This window comes from Anguilla anguilla, chromosome 18, assembly GCF_013347855.1.
Source record: "Anguilla anguilla isolate fAngAng1 chromosome 18, fAngAng1.pri, whole genome shotgun sequence".
NCBI lineage: Eukaryota > Metazoa > Chordata > Actinopteri > Anguilliformes > Anguillidae > Anguilla > Anguilla anguilla.
In genome coordinates this window covers 19823677-19848831 of record NC_049218.1, presented here as the reverse complement: position 1 = coordinate 19848831, position 25155 = coordinate 19823677, and the positions used below count along the sequence as shown (strand labels likewise).

At 43.5% G+C, this 25155-nt stretch overlaps 1 protein-coding gene across 2 annotated transcripts in view; it reads left to right on the top strand.

Annotated features, from left to right (window-relative positions):
- map3k21 (mitogen-activated protein kinase kinase kinase 21) overlaps nt 1-25155 on the top strand; it is a 25907-nt gene extending 752 nt beyond the window's left edge. Inside the window, exons 2-12 of one of the 2 annotated variants that reach the window (XM_035400088.1) lie at nt 1456-3244; nt 14882-15062; nt 15463-15611; nt 16237-16412; nt 16611-16851; nt 17078-17200; nt 18286-18384; nt 19363-19513; nt 20741-20835; nt 20957-21676; nt 22402-25155. In XM_035400088.1, the coding sequence (XP_035255979.1) occupies nt 2461-3244; nt 14882-15062; nt 15463-15611; nt 16237-16412; nt 16611-16851; nt 17078-17200; nt 18286-18384; nt 19363-19513; nt 20741-20835; nt 20957-21676; nt 22402-22805 (3123 nt within the window). In that variant the 5' untranslated portion in view covers nt 1456-2460 and the 3' untranslated portion in view covers nt 22806-25155. The remainder of the gene's footprint in view (nt 1-1455; nt 3245-14881; nt 15063-15462; nt 15612-16236; nt 16413-16610; nt 16852-17077; nt 17201-18285; nt 18385-19362; nt 19514-20740; nt 20836-20956; nt 21677-22401) is intronic. The other variant, XM_035400090.1, reaches the window with a different exon arrangement.

Here is a 25155-nt window from a genome sequence, read left to right as displayed (position 1 = left end):
GCCTACTTGTAACCGCGGTCGACTATTAGAAATACTGGCTGTCATTGCAAACCATATTTTAATATTACCACATATTGGGCTCTCGGTGTTGCTTATGTTGAAAACACATTGGGGAAGCATTGTTTTCATCTCCACATTTGTTGCTTTATGCCTACGACTCATTTCAGACGTATGAATGCGTTTTTCAATAATTACCAAAACACTCATTTAATGGTTTCTTTGAAATCCAGGGCGTTTTTTCAAAGTATTCCGTTATTTAATTAAGCAGAGTTTTATGGAATAAAAATTAATTCGTTTTGGTTAATGTTGTCTCCAAAACAGAAAACGTTGATGGAACACAACGCATCATTAAATAACTTTACGAGCAAGCAGTAAAGTAATTTTGTGAATTTCGTGAGATGCAGGCTACACCCTGCATGTCCACACATGCGACGGAATAAATGACTTATCCGGCGTAAGTAAATTTCGGATATAGTGTAATACAGTAATTACACATGGACAGTACACGGAGCGCGAACTTAACCTTATGTATTTCTGCTTTAGACTTAAAGCACGGGAGGTTTTTAAGTCTATAGCAGATCCCAACGATCCTCTGTCGCCCCCTACTGAAATAAAAAGAGTACAATTAAAAAGCCATTACAATACATTCTCACCATATTGAGAATGTAATTTACTCGCAAAAATAGATCCCATATGAGATTGCACAAATAGGGCTATATTGCAGACAAAGTTGTGAGATTCAAGGATAACATAACTTTAAATTTCCATATGTCAAAAAAAAAAAAAAAAAAAAACATTATAATATCTGTGGTGCTCCAAATTTAGATCTATTTTTTCAGCCACCCATCCAGGATGATATAGTGCCAGAATTTTCACCTGCATTTCAATAAAAAAATGTTGAATATAAACTTGAATACAAGGATTGTTCATCTGAATAGCAACCCTGGGTTAAATCTAAATTTAAATTCTGAATATGAAAAAAGTTTACATTTGACAATTTGAATCTGTGTTTACAAACTGAATTCAGAGTTCACAGCTTGTAGGCTACTTGTGATTTTTTGACCAGATGTACTCTGTAAGAGTTGTTTTAACATTGAAAATTTTACAGTGGGGACAGTCTATGTGGTTTTAAAAATTCACAATTACAAGCAGTGACATATGAATTCAGTTTGTAAACAGATTCAATTGTTCATTCATCAATACATATTGGGGAATGCACTTTCAAAGTGATAGTTCAAAGTTAAATGTTAAAACATTGACAAATAGTTCAGAAATGTGATTAAATAGTTACTGTTCATTATCTTTCAAGGCTTGTAATTAAGGTAAAGTCGCCTGGCAATAGCTTTTCTGAACTTTGTAATAGAGCTGTGTCTGTGACTGTGTGTGTAGCACTTTGTCACCAATGCGCAAACTTATCAACTTTCAAAGGTAGCTCCTCCCGTTGTTTTCTTCCAGGGACACACACGTCACGTGCACCGGAGCCGCCAATCCGCGGGTAATACTTTCTACTTCTCTCGGGTCAGACGGGTCGGAGGAGTCCGGGAGCCATGGCGGCGCCGTATGGATTGTTTTGAGCAGAGTTGTACGGGGCTTTTTGGATCTTCCACTGGATCCTGAAACATATGGAGCGTAAAGATGATCTCGGATCGAAAAAGATACATTCAGACCGAAAGTGTTTTGGAAAAATTCTAGTTAAGAGATTTATCGGAACCTTGTGCCACAAGTGTGGAAGTGTCAGTGTGCATGCAGTGGAAACGGAGGGGGTGAGGGTTTAGAAATCGTTAAAAGTGTGTAAATGAGTGGCAAGTGTTTTTTTAAACAAATAAATATATACATTCGGAAGAGTGGAGTCGGGGATATAGTGCATTCCACTACTTACAGGGTGTTTGAGTAGTTTCTTTTTTCATTTTGGGTGTACGTAACCTAGTCGTAATTTTCAGGTGTCTAGTTACACTTTTATCAGCAACTGTATAGCTCATTCAGTGGCTCACACTGTGCTCGAAGATATGTTCACGTTATTTGGATATTTTATTAGTTCCGAGACGTGAGAGGCGTTGTGCAAGGATTACATTTATGATGTTACTTCGTTTCACGTTGATTTACGTTTTAAAAAGTTACTTTTAAACTTGGTGGCAGAAATTAGGAATCGCGAAGAAACGCTGCCTAACCCCAAACTGGCTACGTGGTTAGAAAGTAACGCGTAGCCGCGAGAACAGGACTTTGGAATGCTTCGAAATTTAATCAGAGCAGCGACCTGTTGCCAAATCGGAGCTGCGTTGAAGATATAGTCTCTCAGAACGGTTCGTACAGATCATCCTGGAATAGGTTGATAGCTGCCTAACCTTTTTATATCCTGTGATCGTATACTTGCAAGCGTGATCACAACTTTTTTGGACATTTTCACGCCAGTTTTTGCACCCACTACTCAGCACCTTATGGTGCGGCTGCAGGGACCGAGACATGGATATTTCACAGGCCGGTTTCCCAAACGGTGAAGGGCAGCCGAGCAGTAGCGGTGACCATGCCTGGACAGAGTCCCCCACCGCCCGGGCCTGGGCTCACTCCGCTCCCTTGTGCTCCCGTGCGTTATGGACCGCAGTCTATGACTATGAAGCGAGCGGGGAAGACGAGCTTAGCCTGCGGCGTGGGGACGTGGTGGAAGTGTTGTCTAAAGATGCTGCCATCTCGGGGGACGAAGGATGGTGGACGGGGAAAATTAACCACCGCGTTGGCATTTTCCCTTCCAATTACGTTACCTACCAGCCAGCCATTTACCATAGACTTCCCGCCGGCGGCGCGGCAGGGGTGCAAGAGAGTGGACCAAGTTCTCCCGTTCAAATAATCTTCAACGAACTGGTGTTGGAGGAGATTATCGGTGTAGGTGGTTTTGGAAAAGTTTACAGAGGGACTTGGAAGGACCAAGAAGTAGCAGTGAAGGCAGCTCGGCAGGATCCGGACGAAGATATCACGGCCACCGCAAACAGCGTTAAACAAGAGGCTAAACTTTTCTCCATGCTACAACACCCAAATATAATAAAACTTGAAGGGGTCTGCCTAGAGGAGCCTAACCTGTGCTTGGTTATGGAATATGCCAGAGGAGGGACGTTGAATCGGGCTTTGACGGGTAGGAGGATACCTCCACACATTCTTGTGAACTGGGCTGTCCAGATCGCGAAGGGTATGCATTACCTCCACGAAGAAGCGGTTGTTCCAATTATTCATCGAGACTTGAAATCCAGCAACAGTAAGAAAACATTTAAAAAAACATTTATTTAATACCCAAAACATTCACTGTGTTGTGTATGCAATTAAACATCCCGGTTGATTTAAAGTGTTAATTTCATACGTGTAATACACAGGCTATATTGACTTAAGACTTATGAATGTAGCCTACAAAATTGCACAGCAATTCCATATTTCACTAGGTATTTCATGTCGCATGGCAATATGTCTGAAAATTTTCTGAGCTGTTATTTAATGCAAGTAAACACAAATTACGTTGAAATATTTACAAACTATTCACATTTTATTTGGGAAATGCGAGCAAGGTGTAAACATGTTAGGAGAATCATTGCACGTGTCACAGATAGCCTACATGCGCACTAGGTTATACCATGCTGGACAGTTGTGCCTCTTATAAATTCTCACAACCGTATCTGGGCTAAAGTTTGATGTGAAATCCACGTTTTGAGTTCATATACATATTAAAAACAGGTGGCAGATGGCGAGCTGAAAATAAGGGGGGAGAAGTGTGAACTTAATCGCATTATTGCCCTTGGTGATCCGTTTTTTATTTTCCTTGATTAACAATAAAGTAGATAAGTAGCTGGATAATCAGTAGTACCAAATGGTATTTATAATTCTCATTAATTAGGCTATTTATGTTAATGGCAGCATACCATTTTTACATTGCAAAATTGTGCTAATTGGCCAATATCCATCTTAGTATTTATAACTGTGAATATATGTAGGCCTGCTCTCTTCACTCTTGTCCACATTCATGGATATATTGATTGAAAAGATTCCGATTCTGTAAGTAGTCAAATGGCACAGAATTCCAAGAGTTTGCAAATTATCTGGACAGTTAGCTTGCTTGTTAAACAAACTAAATGAAAGCAGTTTGCGACCGATGAGTAGTTTCTGAAAGGTCTCCTGGTGGTCTGAACGTTCCTGAACACAGCACAATAACTCCTGCTCTCCCTCTTCCTCTTTCTCTCTCTCTCTCTCTCATATATTCAGTAGAGTAACTTTGCCCCAATGTCAAAGGTCAACCATTGCCTTGTCCTTCCAGCATTATCAGTTTCACGTTCATCTCAGAATTTATATGCTTTGTCATTGTCCTTTTTTTCTTTTTGGTTGGTTACCCCTTCAATGTTTTCTCCACATGATGTTAAACACTGCTGGCTACACGAGGTCACACTGAAACCTCAAGTAGGAAATAAGTTTGGAGAGTTTAGCCATGGGGGGGAGGGGGCTGTCATCATTCAGAACTAAACTCATACTGATGTGCTAACCAAAAGCGTGCGCTAAGCGAAACTCTATTTAAACGCTGAAGGAACATCCTGCAAAATGGCAGGAAACCAGGACGAATATGCTGCAGCATGGTGTTGGTGTTGGAGTTGGGCCAGCAGGTGTTAACTCATGGGCCAGCAGTCCTATTGCCTTCTCATGTCAAACATGAGCACTTGGATAGGAGGCCTCCTAAGAATGAAGTGTGGGACTATACTCGATAAGGAGGTGAACTGGGCCAAGATCGAACCACAGCCAAACACAGGGCTGCATACAACCGTATGTAGGCTATAACGTGTGTATACTCACTGCGGATTCGAACCGTTCCTTTAATGAGACACTATGCCAGTGGGGGTTGCAGGTTCAAATTCGATGGCTGTGATAGCCACGGGAAACAAGGAAGTGACAATTTTTGGCGCACCAAATGCAGAAAACAACTGCTTGCAGTAAAGGAGCAGAAATTTCAACAGATGAACATTGATTATTTCAAAGTCGCTTTAGTGAATCAGTTCTCTGACACAAACTAAAGGTCCCAAGTCATTGGATTTTTAGTTAAACATTTTTTTGTAAGTGTGTTTATACTACTCTATGAATTTGTTGCACTTAAGAATGATTTAATAATGATTTAATAATGCTCGATGTTAAAGAAAAAGTATTATTGATTCTGAGATCTAAGTGTTTATAGGCAGTCAGGCAGTGTGTGTCAGGAGTAAAGGTGTAAATTTGATGACTGTGCCAGAGCTGAAATGAGCCTGGATAGGTTAACGAGGTGAAAACCTGTTCTTTCAGATGAGGTACTTCTGCCCAGCCAGATGTCAGCCATACTTAAAACGACATGTTTTTCTTTTGTCAAATAAGTCAAATACCACAGTTTCAGCTTAGGAAAGGCTTTCTTTTACCTTGACATGACCTTGTTCCCATTGTATAATCAGGTTAGTTCTTAACTTACCTATGTAAAAATGTGTTTGAAGAAAGCCTACACCCTATTTAAACGAGCAGTGTGTGAGAAGGAGGAAAAAAGCACTGCTGTCCACGCACTAACATGGGAAATCTGGTGCCCTGAACCACAGAGTTGAAGTCACCTACTATACAAGCAAACTGCTAGCCGCGTAGTCCACAGTGAGAAAACGTACCACATTGCCATTCTGTTATGCTCCTTGCACACGAAGTTTGCAACCCCCAAAAGCAGGGTCGCTGGGACCTGTCTGGTGAGTTTAACAGGGAGGCTGGACTGTGTGGACTGACCAGTCAACCAAAATAGGGTACGAACCCAGAAGTTTCATGAGCAATTCCACCTTTTTTAGCTCCCTATGAAGCAATGCATATATTGTCTTTGTTATGGTCAAATGTAAAAGATGAGCATTAAACTGGAACAAGTCACACTGATTGGGGGGAGGGGAAAGAGTGTTGATCAATTGAAAATCTGTGAGTTGGGGGCAAGAGTCTGAAGTGGTGGCATAATGAAAGCAATGCAGCAGGATGTTCTCTTGCGCAACGAAACACTCATCTTAAGGAGTAATTGCACTCAGTTTCAGCCTGACTCCGCCTACTACACAATTCTGAAAAATGCATCCTGGGGTGGGTGGAGTAGGTGTTTCCTTCTCATTTTCATAAGTATTCCACATGCAAATTATTTGTACAGTGTAGGCTCATGAAACACGGATCAAACTGTCAAAGCAAGGCATTGCAGATCAAATATGAACCAAGATTCAGCAATTACATGGCCTATTTCTCATCTAAAATGTTTTCAGAAACATATTTTAAATGGACCGTTTTGGTGGAATATGTGAGAGTTTATGAAGAGGCTGCCATGTTTTCTCCGGTTTGAAACCAATCTTGCCAATCAGGTGCCGACAGTCTTCCATCGTATTGAAAAGTAAACGGACAAATTGTGGGTGGCAACAATTTTTTGACTGGATATCTTGATTGACATCTACATGTCAGTATTACGTGTAGTAGTATCTCCGAAGAGGTACTTAGATATCACGATTGGGGTGGGGCCAGAGTGGAACGCAGGAAGCATTCTTCAAACAGGACCGCACCAGGACTTTTTTTTTTTACCAGTTTTTTCAGATAAAAAGATATTATTTCAGAAATGTTGAAATAATAGCCTGGGTTAAAATATTTCATTATAAAGTTGGCTTACAAACATGTTTACTGCTAAAAGTAAAAATAAAAAGTAATCTAGGGTGTAATTGCCCTTTAATGGATTTTTCATGGCTGGTGCTGAGTCTTATGACCCCGTCCCTAGCTTACTCTGCGATTATGGTTCACCTGCTCTGTCCTTTATAGCACGGTCCCTGGTCAGTTTTCAGTTCCTCTGTAATAAACACCAATAAGCTGCATTCTTTAGGACATTAACCAGCAGTTTGGAATGTCTTTCAGAGAGGTAGCATTTTCTGCTAGCAGTTCTCAGCTATAGACAGGCTGTAATCATGTTCCATCATATTATTCTGTATTTTTTGGAGACCATAAAAGTTAATATTCTAATGAAACCCAGCTTGCAGCTGGTTGACTATTGGTCATTCATTTCCATGGCTACAAAATGACGGCCTGATTAACCAGGAAGTCTCACTGAGATGAAAATGTGTTTTGAGATTTGGCCTAGATTTTGACTTCACATTCAAAGTTACAAATATTTCAGAGTTCAAAATGACCCCAAGAGCAAAGGGTTTATATCTCTGAGGTTCTGTTGGATATTAGTTCTACACTGGGTAAAGTAAACAATACATATATATATATATATGCAGACCAAAAAGAAAGGTGAAAAAGACTTGATTTGACAATAAGGAAAGTGGACCATCGGAGCTTCCTGAACAACGTGCTGGATCCCCTGTGTGTTTAACTCTCCCAGAGTGCATTTCACCTTACTGCAATAGCAACCATAAAATTATCAAAAGGCATTCTGAACAGCACTTCATCACCCACCAAACGTTTTGCGTATGTTTTTTTATTATTTTTTTTAATGCTCACTTCCTGTGGTCAGATGTTAACTTACAGAAAATTAGAAAAAATGTAAGGGCCTAAGTTATATTACTTTTTGTGCTTTAAAAGGTTTTTATGACTACAAGACTTGAAAGTGTAGACTAAGGTTTGATGTGGTACTTTTGTTAAAAAATACTCACCCTTCTTTTGCATGGCATAGGATTTCTGCAGGATGGTGTCTTTAATGTTCCATGATATGGACTTTTCTCCCTTGTTGATCTCAGTGGAGATCAGTGCAGTTGTGCTAGCTGAAATCCGGCTGGTGTGAGCTCACTTCCACAGAGGAATGGGAAGACTGTGACGTATCCTGGGAGCTCAAAGAAAGTGGAGCAGCTTAGAAACTGAAAGCAAAAACATTAATTGGCTACTGCAGTCTGGAGAACTATGGAATTAGACTGAGAGAAAATGGCCTTTGTATAAAGGAGAGTAGAGGTTGATCTGATTTTTGGTTTTTCATCTAATTGTCTCATTGGACTTTGGACTAAATTGAAGTATTTTGAAGGTAAAGCCCCCAGTTGAAGTGTTTATTTGATGTTTGCTAAGCACACCAAGTCTGGTGGCAGTGTAGCATAATGGTTAGGGAACAGGGACTGCTACTAAAAGGCTGTGGGTTTGATTCCCTGGTGGGGTGCTGTCTTTGTACCCCTGAGTAGAGGCACTTACCCTGAACTGCTTGAGTAACTAATGGATTGTATGTGAAAGAATATAAGCTGTGTAAGTCACTCTGGATGAAAGCATCTGCTAAATGCCTAAAGTATAATATAGAATGGACTATCTTTGTTTTTTAACAGGTACCTCTGAATTCATAACTTTTTTGCATGTGAAAATGTGGGCTTTACAGATATAGCTCTGGCCCGATGTTGAATCTGTGTCTGTGCATTTCTGCGGGTGGTGTGAGTAGGGGGATGTGCAAGATGCTCAAGAGCGGAGGACCTGCACAGGGCATTCAGGAGGACTCTGTGTGGGGGGCATTCAGGAGGGCTCTGTGTGTGGGGCATTCAGGAGGACTCTGTGTCTGGGGCATTCAGCAGGACTCTGTGTGTGGGGCATTCAGGAGGACTCTGTGTGGGGCATTCAGGAGGACTCTGTGTGTGGGGCATTCAGGAGGACTCTGTGTAGTGCAGTGCAGCTGAGCATTCAGGAGGACTCTGTGTGTGAGGCATTCAGGATAACCATACGTGCGGGGCATTCAGGAGGACCCTGTGTGTGGGGCATCCAGGAGGATGTGAAATGGGGCCAGTTTGCTCAGCTGCACTGCTCAGTCAAGATGTGATGTTATCCCGGTGTCACTGAAATTGCCAAACGTGAAGCACATCAGCCAGCAACACCTGACAAAACATAGGATAACTTTTTAAGGGTTCTTAAATGAATATGATTAAATTGAATGGAAATCAGTTTTACATCTTAATTTTTTACAGCTTTCTATTCAGTTGGAATTGAATGTGTGCTAAGTGGTAAATGCACAGTCTTTACATAAGATAAAGAGTGAATGCCGTGTGTCTCATGTTTGTGAAATCAGAAATTTGCTGTGATTGAGCTGATGTACCCCTGAGAGAATTCCGTTTAGATTATGGTATTATTTTGAAACTTGGGAGGGGCCAGATATCAGGATGTTGACCACACAGCATCTGAACAAATCCTTTGCACTTATTGGTACAAAAATGCTTGGTGTTGGGGGGGTGGGGGGTGGGGGTGGTTGTGGAAGAGCTATGAGCCAAGGACCAAATTATAGTGGCAGTCAGATTGGAGATATAACACATGGACAATGATAACACTGACATTGGACAGTAATTTTTTTTCAGGCATGAAGGAAAATCCCATTTTTCAGGCAACCTGAACATTGTTTGTTTAAATACTGTTGCAGCCAGTTTCAAATGGCCGTCTTTCCTACAGCTGTCTTTCTGTAGGGAAGGGGTGGTGGGGCATTTAAAGGCATTACTGGGACCTTCCTGGCAGTGGATTAGATAAAGTACAGCATTCTATATCAGTGTGCAGCTCGGAAAAAAAATTGATGTACCCTGACATTTTTTTCTTTTTACTGTCAAATTGACAAGTGCAACTGTGGTTGAGTTGCAGACCCTCTAGGTATGTAAAACACATGACTATTTCTCTTATTTTTCTCTATTTTACAGGTCATTGTGAACTTCACAAACTGAAACTTTTGGTTCTTTTCAATAATCTAGTTTGCACTTCAGTCTGTGCTGGAAAATATGACCTGTGAGACGTATTCAGTCTCTGTGTCTCAAACCATTACCAACGAGCTGGATTCTTAATTTTGGTACGACGCTGTTGAAATGTCACCTTGCTCTGCGCCCTTTAAAACTCTCACAATACACTTCATTTCCTCTCTGGTCTGAGCAGATCAGCTTGTAGCCAATCAGTGAGCGGCAGCACCCTCCCCCACAGACCCCGGAGAACCACTCCATCGTTAAAGGAACGGTTAATCTGTTTGTTTTCACATACATTTGTGACAAACAACCACCACAGCTTGTAGAAGTTAATTGGAAGGGTAATGTGTGTTTGTGGAGGTACATATTGTGTGCTCTGAACCAGACCTTGCTAAAGTTTTTCACCAAAATCTTGGTTCATTGGGACACATTGCAATTTGGCCAACTTGCAGAACAACAGCGTGTTCTACGAAGGGCTTATCTGGTAAATCCACTCTAATGGTAGAGCAAGTAAATAACAGCAAGTGCTTTTGTTTGTCGTAATTACCAGGTTGGGAGAAGAATGTTCAATTATCAACCCTCAGATTGCATTTTAAGTTCTTCCTCTGCACATTGGCCGACTTGATAAAACGTTACCTTAAAGAAATATCAAGAAGTCACCAAAATTGTTTCTTTGTATGTCTTAATCTTTTAATACCTTACTGAAGGAATGTTGCTAATGAGAGGGCAAAAGATTAGCACAAGTCTCCACAAAAGAGTGGTCAAGCACTAGTTGCTAGGTGACCACTAACAGAAGAATGCCGAGGCTCCTGACTCTGAAAGCCGTATTTTCATTATATTTGATCTGCTCGGTGCCTGCTGTTCCTCCTGACTGGGCGCAGGGGAACGTAATCGTACTGTAGGTAGCAGCCCTTCGTCGGTAGTCCCACTGAAACTTGTCCCGCTGCCAGTTCTCATAACACACTTTAATTCCGTAGTTTCGGGCACACAGATTCCTGGGTGAAAGAATGTCAGATATGCATTCGCTGCGGTGTGCACTTGCCTGAAACGCGGACAGGGAACAACAATAGATTCCTTTTAAAACAAGCTGCACTGTCATGCATGTGTAGACCATGACCAACGTAGCATCTTCTTCTAAAGATATCCTGTAACCCACTGGCGTGAATACTGTTGAAGAAAGTTGAGTGTGCTTCTGGGCTGCATGGCTACTTTAGCCTTTTAGTGACCAAGGACCCACATAAGCAGACATTTTATTGCAGCTGTAAGACCAGAGAGTTGTGTATGAACTTTCTGCTGCACTGTAGGTGTTATCTTAGCATTAAGTACATCCAAAGAAACTGTGCAACTGTGGAATAACAAAAGCCGCGTTTCCACCAAAATTACCCGGAACTTTCAGTCCCAGGAACTACTTTACCAGGAACTAAAAGGTTCCTTCAGCCAATGGTTGTCTGCGTTTCCACCGGGGTCTAAAGTCCCGCGAAGATTAGGCAAATTAGCCCACTGACGTATGAAAAAGCGACGTTGTCGTCGGTCCATCTGTCATATGATTTCTTCTGTAACCCCATACTACCACCGAAGTAGCCTACATTATTTTCTAATAACCGGGACAGCCCGGATGGGTTTATTCCACTTATATACAACGGGTTACCAACAATGACTATATATGGTTACTTTTGTATTTATTTATTTTTATCGATTTAATCACATGGAATTGAAATATTCTTCTGCAGCCGTTTGGGCATATTTTGCCGCTGTCAAGCAAAACTGTCGTTGGTAGTTGAACTTGGACCGTTATGCAACAAATAGGATATAACAGACCAATAGTCAGATTGTAACTGTTTTATATATCCTCTCAAACACATTCATTATGTTTTTATGCGAACATTCGCTTTCATGTCTTGACATCCGAAGCGACAGAATGCATTCCATTCCGTCAATTCCATATAGGCTAATCGCAAAATGACAAGAATAGAACGAAAACTCGGACTTGCGTGAAAATTTAAATTAGTAGTGGTACAGCCACCGTTTGTTTTCCTTCGAAGTTACTGCTAGCCGAGCAGCGAAGTGTGCCCTCCAGATGCGAACCATGCACCGTAAATTAGTCCATAGTCTTCCTGGTCTTTTTGTGGAATTGAAGAATGGCAGAGTAAAATTACGGCAGTCTGAAAAACTAAAGGTACGATTACTAGAATTAACCTGTTATTTTACCCTGACAAAAAGTGCGGAAGGTGATTTCCAGTTTGCTTTTACTGTATCACCAATGTGAATTACGCAGAACTACCGCATACCTCACATAACTGTATCAAACGTTTTGAGTCAATTACAACGGGCTAAGAAAATCCGGAAGAAAATATTCAGCAACCGAATTAATCCGTTTGAATATTTTAGTACGTAATATGCTGTCCCAGCACGAATGCTTAGCATTTTATAAAACGAATACTAAAGCAAGAAAAGAACAGAAGAGCACACGTTATAATTCCAAGACGTTGGCAGGCTATAACCAAAAGTAGGCTACTGCGCCGCATAACATACAAGTTTGATTTGAAGTTATTATGAAAATAAATTGGTTTGCGCCTGCATATTTTCAAACATGGCGCCTGAAAATAGACACAAAAAAATCCCGTGAGTACTCGACCAATCAGAAATGTTCAGCGCTGCAAGCTCAACCCAAAAGGTTCCTGTACTTTCGGAAAGTACTACCCCCCGAGCAGGAACCTTTTGGGGGGTAAAACAAAGCCCCCAGAACTAAATTTAGACCCTAGTTCCTGCGGTGGAAACGCACTGAGTTCCTCGAAAGGTTCCTAGTTCCGGGGTATAGTTCCTGCGGTGGAAACGCGGCTAAACAGACTTTGAGAAAGATCAGAAAAGGGATTTCATTAAGTAAGCTATTGCTTATATTTGGTGCACTTACAAAGGCCACCTAGGCATGTATGACATTTAGTAACATTTTTTACTGCAAATGTAAAAGTAATTTTATTTATCTTTGAATTTTCTTAATGTTACGGCAGTGGCAGATCAGAGAAATTATAAATGGACCCACATAGAGCTTGGTGAATATATTACTAATTATTTTGAGGATGGATTATGTTTGTAGCTGCAAAAGCCAAATGGACAGAACAACCACACCAAACATTTCAGGAATGGCCTATTGCCATATCAGGGATGTTTCGCTTTGAGAGACCAACTTACTTCCTTCTCAGTATAACAGAATAATTTGAGTGCAGTTAGGGACTTTTTCTTGCCTCATCTTCAAAACATTTAGATTAATGAATTCACCAGCATAAAATAAGTGTAGTCATTCAGTTCCACACATATATGATGGAATTTGCTGTTGTTACTGAATACATACTATTAAATACATGTATGGGTACGTTACATTACAGCTCTTATCCAGATTGACTTCACCTAATTTACATGAGGAACTGTGCCAGACCTGGCAAACAACATTCCCAGACTAGTGGTTAATATATGTAACATTAAAATGCGAATGCTAATGGAAGATATGTTCATCGAGAAACAAATACAATTCCTGAATACTTACAAATTACATTTAGAACAAGCCCTGAGAAGAAAATTGTAAAACCATAAAAGCACCTTAACTTGAACTAGTAAAAAAAGGGTAGGACTCCTACCGTAGGAGTATTATGTAGGTGTGTGTATATTATGTAGGTATCCCTATACCTGTACATATGTTTGTTCATTTTCTTTCAGTTCCCTGATGTAGTGTTAACATACTGCAGACAACTTGGTATGAAATGTAAAAGGGTAATTTCATAAAACTCACTATTCAATGTAAGTGGGACATTTAATTTCCTACCCCTCTTAGAATTCCAGAGGTTCAGGTGTGCAGATAAAAATAAATAACTATATATATATTTTTTTTTTTTACTATTTTTGAACTACAGGAAAAACTTAAACCTCATTTATAGAGAATTTGGTGAAGTTATGAGGTTTCCCCACCCATATTTGTGCTCTATAGGGGATGCAGTTTCTAAAATTCAGCAGTTTTTATTCGAGTCTGAGGTGCAAGTAAAACATCTTTTCTTTAATGTCTCCATATATTATTTTTAATATCACAAGAAAGCTGAGATTCCTGTATTTAAGCCATATATGAACCCCCAAAAAAATGTTTGTGGTCCAAACGACGCAAAATGGTGGAGCAGGTCATGCCATACTTAATCCAAACTGTTAGCTGGATTGCATTTTTAATCAGGGGGATGACCGCACACTAGTTTTGTGGGGATATGGCCTAAAATCTCTTTTTTTTTTTACTGAATGAGGAGGTTCAATGACTTCAATGATATTTTCTTAAAAATTATTGCGGACTGGGTAGTTGGGGAGAGGGTAAATTAACCTTGGCCCAATGTTTTTCTACCCAATGATTTGTCAGCTACCCATGTGCAGCTCTGAATAAGAGAACAAAAGAGCCTCTCTGTAGTTTTACGGCCAAGGCCACCACTAAAAAAAAGTCCATTCTTACAGTGAATGCTGGATATTTTGTAATATTTATGATGCACGCCTTTCATTTCTTCAATTACGATCCTCCCACTGGCGGTAACTACTTCAGTCGCTGTGAGATGGCAGTGAAGTCAAGGTCTTTGCCAGGTTATCTTCTGTGTGTTTAGAAGTAGATGATTATTAAATGTCAACATTCAGGGGCATGGGAAAGTCAAAAAGCACTCTTGTTCATGGAAATCTGCTTGTGTTATTTAATTTGGCGGTCTTTGGCAGATTATTGAGTGTCTGTCATCGCCAATGGCACCATTATAGTGCCTAAGGACCTGTATAAAATATGTTTTAACTAAAATGACTACTTCTACCAACTCAGTTTCCCAGATATGTGTTTGAAAATATATGAAGCAAATCGATACAGGTGCAATTCAGCTCATTCATTTTAATTATGGGGCTTGCCTAAGAAATTCATGTGTGAACTGAGGGATCCTTGAATATGGGGTATCAGATTTAGGTATGTTTGTGTAATATTTTTAAGTGGAGGAAAGGAAACACAAAGCATGTGCAGGTTGAATAAATGACTAAATATCTAGATGTTGTATTCCTTGTATAATAATATCAATTTTTTCCCTCACAAACCATATTGAATCCCCCCTATATTGTGCATGGTTTGTGAGGTCTGGAAATGTAGCTTGTCACTGTTGAGTTCATGCCCTGTCTCCATGGTCTGCACCAATCAAACTCTGATTTCTCTCTTTGTTTTGCAGTATTATTACTTGAAAAAATCGAGAACGATGACATAGGTAAGAAGACGCTGAAAATCACGGACTTCGGGCTGGCCAGAGAGTGGCACAAGACCACTAAAATGAGCGCAGCGGGCACCTACTCTTGGATGGCTCCTGAGGTCATCAAGTCCTCTCTATTCTCCAAAGGCAGCGATGTATGGAGGTAAACATGAGTTGTGAAAGTGTGTGTGTGTGTGTGTTTGAAAGTGTATGGTGACTGAAAGTTTCTGTGTGGTAGTATGTCTGATTGAAAGATGTGTTTTGGCGTGTGTGTGATTATTTCGGTGTGTGTGATTGAAAGTGTATGTTTTGACGTGATCGATGGTGTGCGTGTGTGTTTGAAAGTTTGTGTGATTGAAAATGTGTGTTTTGACATGTGATCGATGGTGTGTGTGTGTGTGTGTGAGTGTTTGAAAGTTTGTGTGATCGAAAGTGTGTGTTTAGGCATGTGATCGATGGTGTGTGTGTTTGAAGGTTTGTGTGATTGAAAGTGTGTTTAGACATGTGACCGATGGTGTGTGTGTTTGAAGGTTTGTGTGATTGAAAGTGTGTGTTTCTCTCAGCTACGGGGTGCTGCTCTGGGAGCTGCTGACGGGGGAGGTTCCATACAGAGGGATTGACGGCCTGGCGGTGGCGTACGGCGTGGCAGTCAACAAGTTAACCCTTCCCATCCCTTCTACCTGCCCTGAACCCTTCGCCAAGCTTATGGAAGGTACACCAACCTCCTGCTCTCATCAGTCAATGGAACAGTACAACCAAAGCACATATTCAGTCAATAAACATCTCTCTTACACAAAGCACAGATCCAGCCAACCAGCACTTCTCTTACACAAAGCACATATCCAGTCAATAAAGATCTCTCTTACACAAAGCACATATCCAGCCAACCAGCACTTCTCTTACACAAAGCACATATCCAGTCAATAAAGATCTCTCTTACACAAAGCACATATCCAGCCAACCAGCACTTCTCTTACACAAAGCACATATCCAGCCAACCAGCACTTCTCTTACCCAAAGCACCGATCTAGCCAACCAGTCAACCTCTCTCCTATCCAGCCAAACTACTTCTCTGTAATGAAATTCATTATTTTTTTCTTAGAGCATAACAGACTTAATTTATTAAAAATCTTATGAGTTAAAATCCCTTTTTGGAAGTAGGCATGGACCAGTATGACATTTTGATGATATGATGCCCTTAGCCAAAATTGCCATGGTACTGTGCATCTCTAAAATGGGTTATTGTAAATTTACCAGATTACAAAACATTACTCATTTTTCGCAAAAAGTGTATTCTGCTTCGTAAAGAGGAGAAATGATTCCCAATGCGTCCCCAGAATGTTGGGAACAGGACCCCCACATCCGGCCCCCCTTCGCTGCCATCCTGGAGCAGCTGACAGCCATTGAGGAGGCGGTGATGGCCACCATGCCCCGGGAGTCCTTCCACTCCATGCAGGAGGACTGGAGAGTGGAGATACAGGAGATGTTTGATGAGCTGCGGACCAAGGAGAAGGTGAGCTGCTCATCTCATCGCTTACTGGTGAATGTGATTATTAAAAACACCTAATCTCATCGCTTACTGGTGAATGCGCTGAATAAAAACATCTGATCTCATCTGGTGAATGTGATGATTAAAAAGAGCTCAAAAAACCAAAGACACCTTCCATAAACTGATAATGGAGGTCATCCACCACCTCTTGTGCACCCCCAGGAGCTGCGCTCTCGGGAGGAGGAGCTGACGCGGGCGGCGCTGCAGCAGAAATCGCAGGAGGAGCTGCTGAAGAGGAGGGAGCAGCAGCTGGCCGAGCGGGAGATCAACGTCCTGGAACGCGAGCTCAACATCCTCATCTTCCAGCTCAACAAGGACAAGCCCAACGTCAAGAAGAGGAAGGGCAAGTTCAAGCGCAGCCGGCTCAAGCTGAAAGACGGAAACCGCATCAGTCTGCCTTCAGGTGAGACAGTGGAAGCCTGCTGCGTAAACCACCCTTTCCAGTTACCCTAATTTTGGACGCTTGTGTGCTAACGGCTTTCTGTGCTACCAAAAACCTTGAGGACAGTTATAACTCAGCTTTGCCAGTAGTTGTTGTGGTATTGCTTCACACAGGAAGAGTACAAGACTGGTTCTGTTGGAAATGCTCAGTGGTTTTTAAGAACATGGCGGTCTTGTGCCCCCCTCAGATTTCCAGCACAAGATCACGGTTCAGGCCTCCCCCACCATGGACAAGAGGAGGAGCTTCAACAGCAGCAGCTCCAGCCCCCCTAGTAGTCCCACACTCATCCCCCGCCTCAGAGCTATACAGCGTAAGTGTTTCTGTCACAGAGCAGTAGATCCCCTGCCTCAGAGCTATACAGCGTAAGTGTTTCTGTCACAGAGCAGTAGATCCCCTGCCTCAGAGCTATACAGCGTAAGTGTTTCTATCACAGAGCAGTAGATCCCCTGCCTCAGAGCTATACAGCGTAAGTGTTTCTGTCACAGAGCAGTAGATCCCCTGCCTCAGAGCTATACAGCGTAAGTGTTTCTGTCACAGAGCAGTAGATCCCCTGCCTCAGAGCTATACAGCGTAAGTGTTTCTATCACAGAGCAGCAGATCCCCCGCCTCAGAGCTATACAGCGTAAGTGTTTCTATCACAAAGCAGTAGATCCCCTGCCTCAGAGCTATACAGCGTAAGTGTTTCTGTCACAGAGCAGTAGATCCCCTGCCTCAGAGCTATACAGCGTAAGTGTTTCTATCACAGAGCAGCAGATCCCCTGCCTCAGAGCTATACAGCGTAAGTGTTTCTATCACAAAGCAGTAGATCCCCTGCCTTAGAGCTATACAGTATAAGTGTTTCTATCACAGAGCAGTAGATCCGCCTGCCTCAGAGCTATAAAGTGTTTCTATTACTGAGTGGTAGATCTCCTTGCCACAGGATCAACTACCAAACAATATCCATTTAGCACAGGCAGTCTGTTACTAAACAGACTAGGGCACAAAACCAACATAGAATCACGGGTGAGCAGTTACAGAAATATTGCACAGATAATCGCCTGTGTTTTTTCTGTTCTTTTTTTACTGTTCTGCGCAGCAATGAAAGAGCATCTGTGTCACTCTAATCCTCTATGCGGACATGTTATGAAGCTTCTCACATATCTGAACCATGTGTTCATTAACTAATGTCATGTCATTGTAAGTGACTGTAGATAACTGGAGCGTCTACTGGATGGGATGCATTACAGTCCCATACCTTTACCAGGTATTGACTAGAGAAGTTCCTCCAGCTTTTCTTCCTCTGACTCTCCTCATATCTCCAATTTGTACTTTTTTGTGTTGAGCCCACAGTCGCCTCCAGATAGGGCCCCACCCTGCCCCCTCTAACGGGCCTGTAATAATGTTCTTTCCCCTTAGTGAGCTCCTTCAGCGGCAGAAAGGGCAGTTTGTTTGTGTACCACCAGGATGTGGATATCACCAGCGAGTGCGTGCCTCCCACTGGCTTTAAGAAGAAAGGCAAGGAACTGAGGCATTGTGGGAAATCCCCATGCTCTTTACCGATTCTGTTCCCAACCAACAGGGTTCTAACCCAACACTGCCACAAATCTGCAGGGTCCTAACCCAACAGTGCCACCATTCAGCAGGGTCCTAACCCAGCACTGTCACCGTTCTGCAGGGTCCTAACCCAACAGTGCCACCATTCTGCAGGGTCCTAACCCAGCACTGTCTTATAATCATTTACAGACCTGGGTAAAATACATGTTTGTTTTGGATTCAAATACTTTTCTACACTTGACTGATCTTGTCTGCAATTAAAAACTCTCAAAAAGTACAAACCCTGCCTTCTGGTCATATTGGCAGGCTCAATTACACCAGGCAAGATGAATAGAGCACAGAAAAGTATTTGAATCCAAAACAAATATGTATTTGACCCAGGTCTGATCATTTAATATCCATTAATCAGATGGTACTATTAATTTCTCTCTCCAAAACCTCTCTGGGTGTCTAAGGCTCCTTGGCTTTCTTCCTGCTAGGTGGTTGATACTTTGACTACTAGGAGTGACTACTATTTTCACATAATATGGAATGTGTGACATGAATTATATCTTAGCTCTGAAAAATAGTCACTCTACTGTGGTGTGCGTTCGAATAATAGCCATCCTCTTCCCAGAGAGAGAAGCTTTCAGCACTGACTGCTGGCTACATAAAGGGCCATTTGTTCCCTTCCTTACAGCCATTCTAGAGCAACCCAAGGTGTGTTTTAGGTAAACACTGATTAGTGTTACTCTTGAACTTTGAGATCTCTCCTTTCACGGAGATCTCAGTGTTTCTTTCCTGTCTTTGTTTGACTGAGAATGGGCAGGATGGTTTCTGATTGGCTGATGGCGCACTAATACATTTAATCTTGGTTTGAAATCACGCGGCACGGACGGGGGCAGAGGGTTCGAGATCTCCGCCCCACTCAGACGTTAACACCCTCTTCTCCCAACTCAGTGACCCTGGACGAGAGCAACAGAACCTGGGGACGGAGCACCATTTACAAGCCGGAGGAGTTTGAAGACGTCAGGAAAGGGTTTAAGAAGAAGGGGCGCACGTGGGGACCCAGCTCAGTTCAGACGAAGGACCGGCCTACCGGTGCTGAAAGGTGCTGAGGTCTTGTGTGTCTGTACTGTGCTAACAGCCTGTCTGTGCTGAAAGGTGCTGAGGTCTTGCGTGTCTGTACTGTGCTAACAGCCTGTCTGTGCTGAAAGGTGCTGAGGTCTTGTGTGTCTGTACTGTGCTAACAGCCTGTCTGTGCTGAAAGGTGCTGAGGTCTTGCGTGTCTGTACTGTGCTAACAGCCTGTCTGTGCTATAAGGTGCTGAGGTCTTGCGTGTCTGTACTGTGCTAACAGCCTGTCTGTGCTGAAAGGTGCTGAGGTCTTGCGTGTCTGTACTGTGCTAACAGCCTGTCTGTGCTGAAAGGTGCTGAGGTCTTGCGTGTCTGTACTGTGCTAACAGCCTGTCTGTGCTGAAAGGTGCTGAGGTCTTGCGTGTCTGTACTGTGCTAACAGCCTGTCTGTGCTGAAAGGTGCTGAGGTCTTGCGTGTCTGTACTGTGCTAACAGCCTGTCTGTGCTGAAAGGTGCTGAGGTCTTGTGTGTCTGTACTGTGCTAACAGCCTGTCTGTGCTGAAAGGTGCTGAGGTCTTGTGTGTCTGTACTGTGCTAACAGCCTGTCTGTGCTGAAAGGTGCTGAGGTCTTGTGTGTCTGTACTGTGCTAACAGCCTGTCTGTGCTGAAAGGTGCTGAGGTCTTGTGTATCTGTACTGTGCTAACAGCCTGTCTGTGCTATAAGGTGCTGAGGTCTTGCGTGTCTGTACTGTGCTAACAGCCTGTCTGTGCTGAAAGGTGCTGAGGTCTTGTGTGTCTGTGCTGTGCTAACAGCCTTTCTGTGCTGAAAGGTGCTGAGGTCTTGAGCGTCTGTGCTGTGCCACAGCCTGTCTGTGCTGAAACGTGAGGTCTTGTGTGTCTGTAATTTTTAACAGCATTTTAAGGTGCTAAGCATGATTTGTGTAATTTATTTTATGTCACCCTCTGGTGGTAATTTGGAGTTTGATATTTTTGGAGCGCATGACAAGAAATGAGCTCTCGGTGAATGCAAGTGCCTTCCTATTTTTGTCTTCATGGATATTTCAAAAGTTGGTGAGAATTCCATTCTCTCACTTAATGATTAGCTTTTCCTGGGTTCAGAGCATTCGTGTGGTTACTGTTATTAAATCTATTATGGGTTCAGTGGAGTAGTTATTACTATTAAAGGTTTTTCCTGGGTTTAGAGCATACAAGTGGTTATTGTGAGTAAATTTCTTTTGTCTGTCTGTCTGTCTGTCTGGCAGAGTGCGGCCTCTGTCTGATGGCAGCAACCCCTGGTCCACCAGCCTGATGAAGACGCAGAAGTCTGTGCCACTGGCAGCCTTATTCGTGGAGCAGGGTGAGTGCAGGAGTGGTTTAATTAAGCTATAATAATAATAATAAGAAGAAGAAGAAGAAGAAGAAGAAATAAAAGAAGAATAAGATTAATTTAGATCTGTTTTACCTGATTTTTGTTCCAGGGGTGAATCCAGATGAACTGTCTGCTGCTGAAGGCCTGGACAGTGGCAAACCAAAGCAGCTCAAGTTCCCCAGTCAGGTGTACATCGATCTACCTCTGTGGAAGGACGAGTCGGGTGACGGCGGGCCAGCCGCGGAGAGCCAGGAGGACCCCGCCACGTCCGCCAGCTCCACCAGCACCACGCCGCAGCTCACCCCCACCAACAGCCTGAAGAGGGCGCCGCGGCGGCGCACGGACTCGGCCCTGTACGGCTGTGCCGCCCTCCTGGCCTCCGTGGGGCTGGGGGCGGACCTGCGGGACGTCCTGAGGACAGCGGCGGCCGCGGCGGTGGTGGCGGAGGACGCAGAGCCCCGCGAGGAGAGGAAGAAGCGGGAGGGCCTGTTCCAGCGCGCCACCCGCTTCCGCCGGAGCTCCAGCCCCCCCGGGAGCCGCGCCCGGAAAGAAGAGGCCCAGCCCGGCCCAGCCCCCGGACACGCCCTGTTGTCCGGGACCTCCATCTCCACACGCTGCCTCCTGCTGCCCGACCCCGAGGGCCCAGAGTGCAGCCCCGTGAAGGAGGGGCCCCCTGCCACCGCACCCCCCGACAGCAGGCCGCACGCGGGCTGGCAGGCCCCCAAAGCCCCCGTCAAGCCTGAGCCCCTCCCCCCGCCCCCCGCCTCCGACCACAGCAGCAGCACCTGGCTCAGACGCAGGAAGCCCGCACCCCCCGCCGCACACATCAGTGAGTGAGACGCACACCATCGTACACTATCCCACAATCCCACTGCTCTGTAACACAGATCCACTACCCCACAATCCCACTGCTCTGTAACACAGATCCACTATCCCACAATCCCACTGCTCTGTAACACAGATCCACTACCCCACAATCCCACTGCTCTGTAACACAGATCAACTATCCCACAATCCCACTGCTCTGTAACACAGATCCACTATCCCACAATCCCACTGCTCTGTAACACAGATCCACTATCCCACAATCCCACTGCTCTGTGATACAGATCCACTTTCCCACAATCCTACTGCTCTGTGATACAGATCCACTATCCCACAATCCTACTGCCCTTTGATACAGATCCACTATCCCACAATCCTACTGCTCTGTGATACAGATCCACTATCCCACAATCCTACTGCTCTGTGATACAGATCCACTATCCCACAATGCCACAATGCTGCTCTGTAACACAGATCCACTATTCCACAATGCCACACTGCTGCTCTGTAACACAGATCCACTATTCCACAATGCCACACTGCTGCTCTGTAACACAGATCCACTATCCCACAATGCCACACTGCTGCTCTGTAACACAGATCCACTATCCCACAATGCCACACTGCTGCTCTGTAACACAGATCCACTATCCCACAATGCCACACTGTTGTTCTGTGACACAGATCCACTATCCCTCAGTGCTGTTATTCTCTGCTTTTTGCACCTAGCTAATGGCACCAAACCCCACGGAGCCCCCTCAGCGTACCCCTCTGCCCCGGGCTCCGAGGCCACTGTCCCAGAGAGGAAGAGGTCCGAGGGAGACAGCGCCCCCGACAGGCCGCGCTCCGGGGACGGCACGTCCAGGCCACGGCCCCTGTCCCTCAGGGGGAAGCCCCACTCCTGGGGCCTCCTGAAGGGCCGAAACAAGAGCTACTCCCTGGGCCACTACTCCGGAGAGAAGAGCGCCAGGAGCCTGAGCATCCTCCTGTCGGCCGAGGCCAAAGATGGCTGCTCCCTGCTGGACGTGGACACTGAGGGGCAGAAGCGGGACTGCACCGTGCCCCTCTGCCGGATCCAGAGCTCCCCGGCCCGGCCCTCGCTCTACGAGCTGGAGAAAGAGTTCCTGTCCTAAAACATGGCCCTACGGGTGTGCCCTGGGACAGGGGCGGGGCAGGGGTGTGAGAACTTATACTGTGCTGGATACACGGCCCCGGGTTTGTTCATACCAACCAGGTACCCCCCCCCCCCCTTTTTTTATTTATGTACATCTCTGCTAGTTTATTTAATGTGAGAGGACTTGTGAACACTGCCAATAGCTCGGAAATCAACACATCCTGAGTTAGTTTAGATTATTATACAGATATGCCCTGGTTTTGTTTTCTTTCAAATTCACGGTGGATTTTGGTTCCAAGTTATGCAATCACACACACTTCTCTGAAGGGCACTGAATGGAAATATTGATGTCCTGCATTTTTGTCTTTTTTTTTTCCTACATTGAAATTGTGAAAGTGCTTAGGTACTATTGTGACCGTATCAGACGGCATTTGTGCAGTGTTAGCAGATACCACAGTGTTTGATAAATGCCAGGACAAGCTACAGCCGAGACGATATCGGATTTCTCAGACTGACTTCCTCCAGGAAGCTTCTCTGGAGCTCAAGTGACAGATTAATGTAGGGTAATTCACCGGGGACTGTAGAACTGGAACGGCCCTACCAGCTGCTATTTATGGTAGAGTGAGTTTGAATGTGTACGTTATGCTTAAAAACAGGTTGACCTGTAAATCCTACTGAACACACTGTACATTCTTCTGAAATAGAACTGACGGAAAGTTTATAAAAGGTTTAGGATTGTAGAACGCCCCCTGGGGGGCATCTGAGGAGTAACAGAGGCAGACAACTCGGAACATCACTTGTCTGTAAACGCTTAGAGGGTAAGTTTACCCAAAAGTCACATTTGCATGTTTTTCTTTAACCCATGATGTCTATCTGTGAACATATTTTTTCTGGATACTATATGAGAGACTTCCTGGTTTAGAGAACAGACACCATGACTGCAGGCCAGCAAAGATACAAGGATTTGTTTTGCGTTTACCTTCTCCTCACGTTCAGAGTCCGAGCACGTTGCTGGGACTCTTGGCATTGGCTTGCAGGTATCCTGCACGTATTAAGCTATTTTTCTACAATTTTACACAGGACAGTGATCCCTTTTTCGTTTCCCCACTGCCTCAATTTCCCAGACTGCAATTATTGTACCTTGAATAATTCCTTTGTCTTCAACAAATTTTTGCTATGGCATTCGTACTATAAGGATGAAGGACAAAACCATTCATATGGGTAATATTCTCCTTTAATGGTTCTTATTGTGAGACCCACAGTACCCACTTTCAGTCTTAATGTAAAATACAACACTCCAGGACAAGTGTCCTCTAGCACCGAGTGCCTTGTTCACTTGTCATTTTAATCTTAAATGATATGCTGCAGCATCTCTGCTGAGATACACAAAGCTTTGTAAAGAATGTCTGTTTAGTGTTGGGTGGTGCTGAAAAATGTTGTTTGGTCGGTAACTGGGTAATTCTACAAACTGTGATGGCCAAACTTCAAGTGCGGGTGAAACCACTGTGTTCTGTCACTGAATCGATGGGAGCATTTGAGCGCAACCAGCAATAATAAAATAAATGAAGACTCAACAGAGTCACTGCAGCCTGTACACCTCCCCCCCCCCCACACCCACCCACCTCCACTCGTCTAATTTACACTTTAAATGACAATGAAATTGCATTGACTTGCCACATTTAATGACAATGAAACCCATATCCTTATGGATTCCTTCATACTCGAGGTGTTTTTTTAGCAATCCCATTTCTCAAATTTGTACTTCAACCAAATGTTTAGCACATGCTAAAGCATTCCAAACAAATGGAGTAAAGCATGATATATTAGTGAAAGCGTCAGGGAATCTCCTCCCTACGCAGACAATATAAAGACTATGCAAAATGCTGTTTCTTGTCCTTAACCATCACTAGACTGTTTGGGTTTTGCACCAGTTTTGCTGCTGAATTACTAAAATTACACAACAATTCAGTTGAATTGGTCTGAAATATTCCCAAATAGGTATCTTGACAAAAAAAAGTCCATGCATATCCGACCGATTTTAATCCTACCATTTTTACCTTCTTTCCAACAAATATAAACTTGCATTGTGGCCAGTTCTGAAGGTATTTGTTTATGATTATCACTGAAGAGCTTTTATTAAAATACAATCTCAGGTAGATATCTTGGCGCGGAGCCCGTTTCTTGCTGAATAGTGAGACAGGTCATTCGCCAGAACATATCAATATGAGTAATGTACCTGTCCTTATTCTGTATTTGTTTGTCTTTTGTACAAAGCTTTCTCCAGCCTGAATGACCACTGTTCAAATCGTTAGAAGTACTGTAAATTTTTATGAGCACTTTCTGTAAAAAAAAAAAAAAAAAAAAAAAAA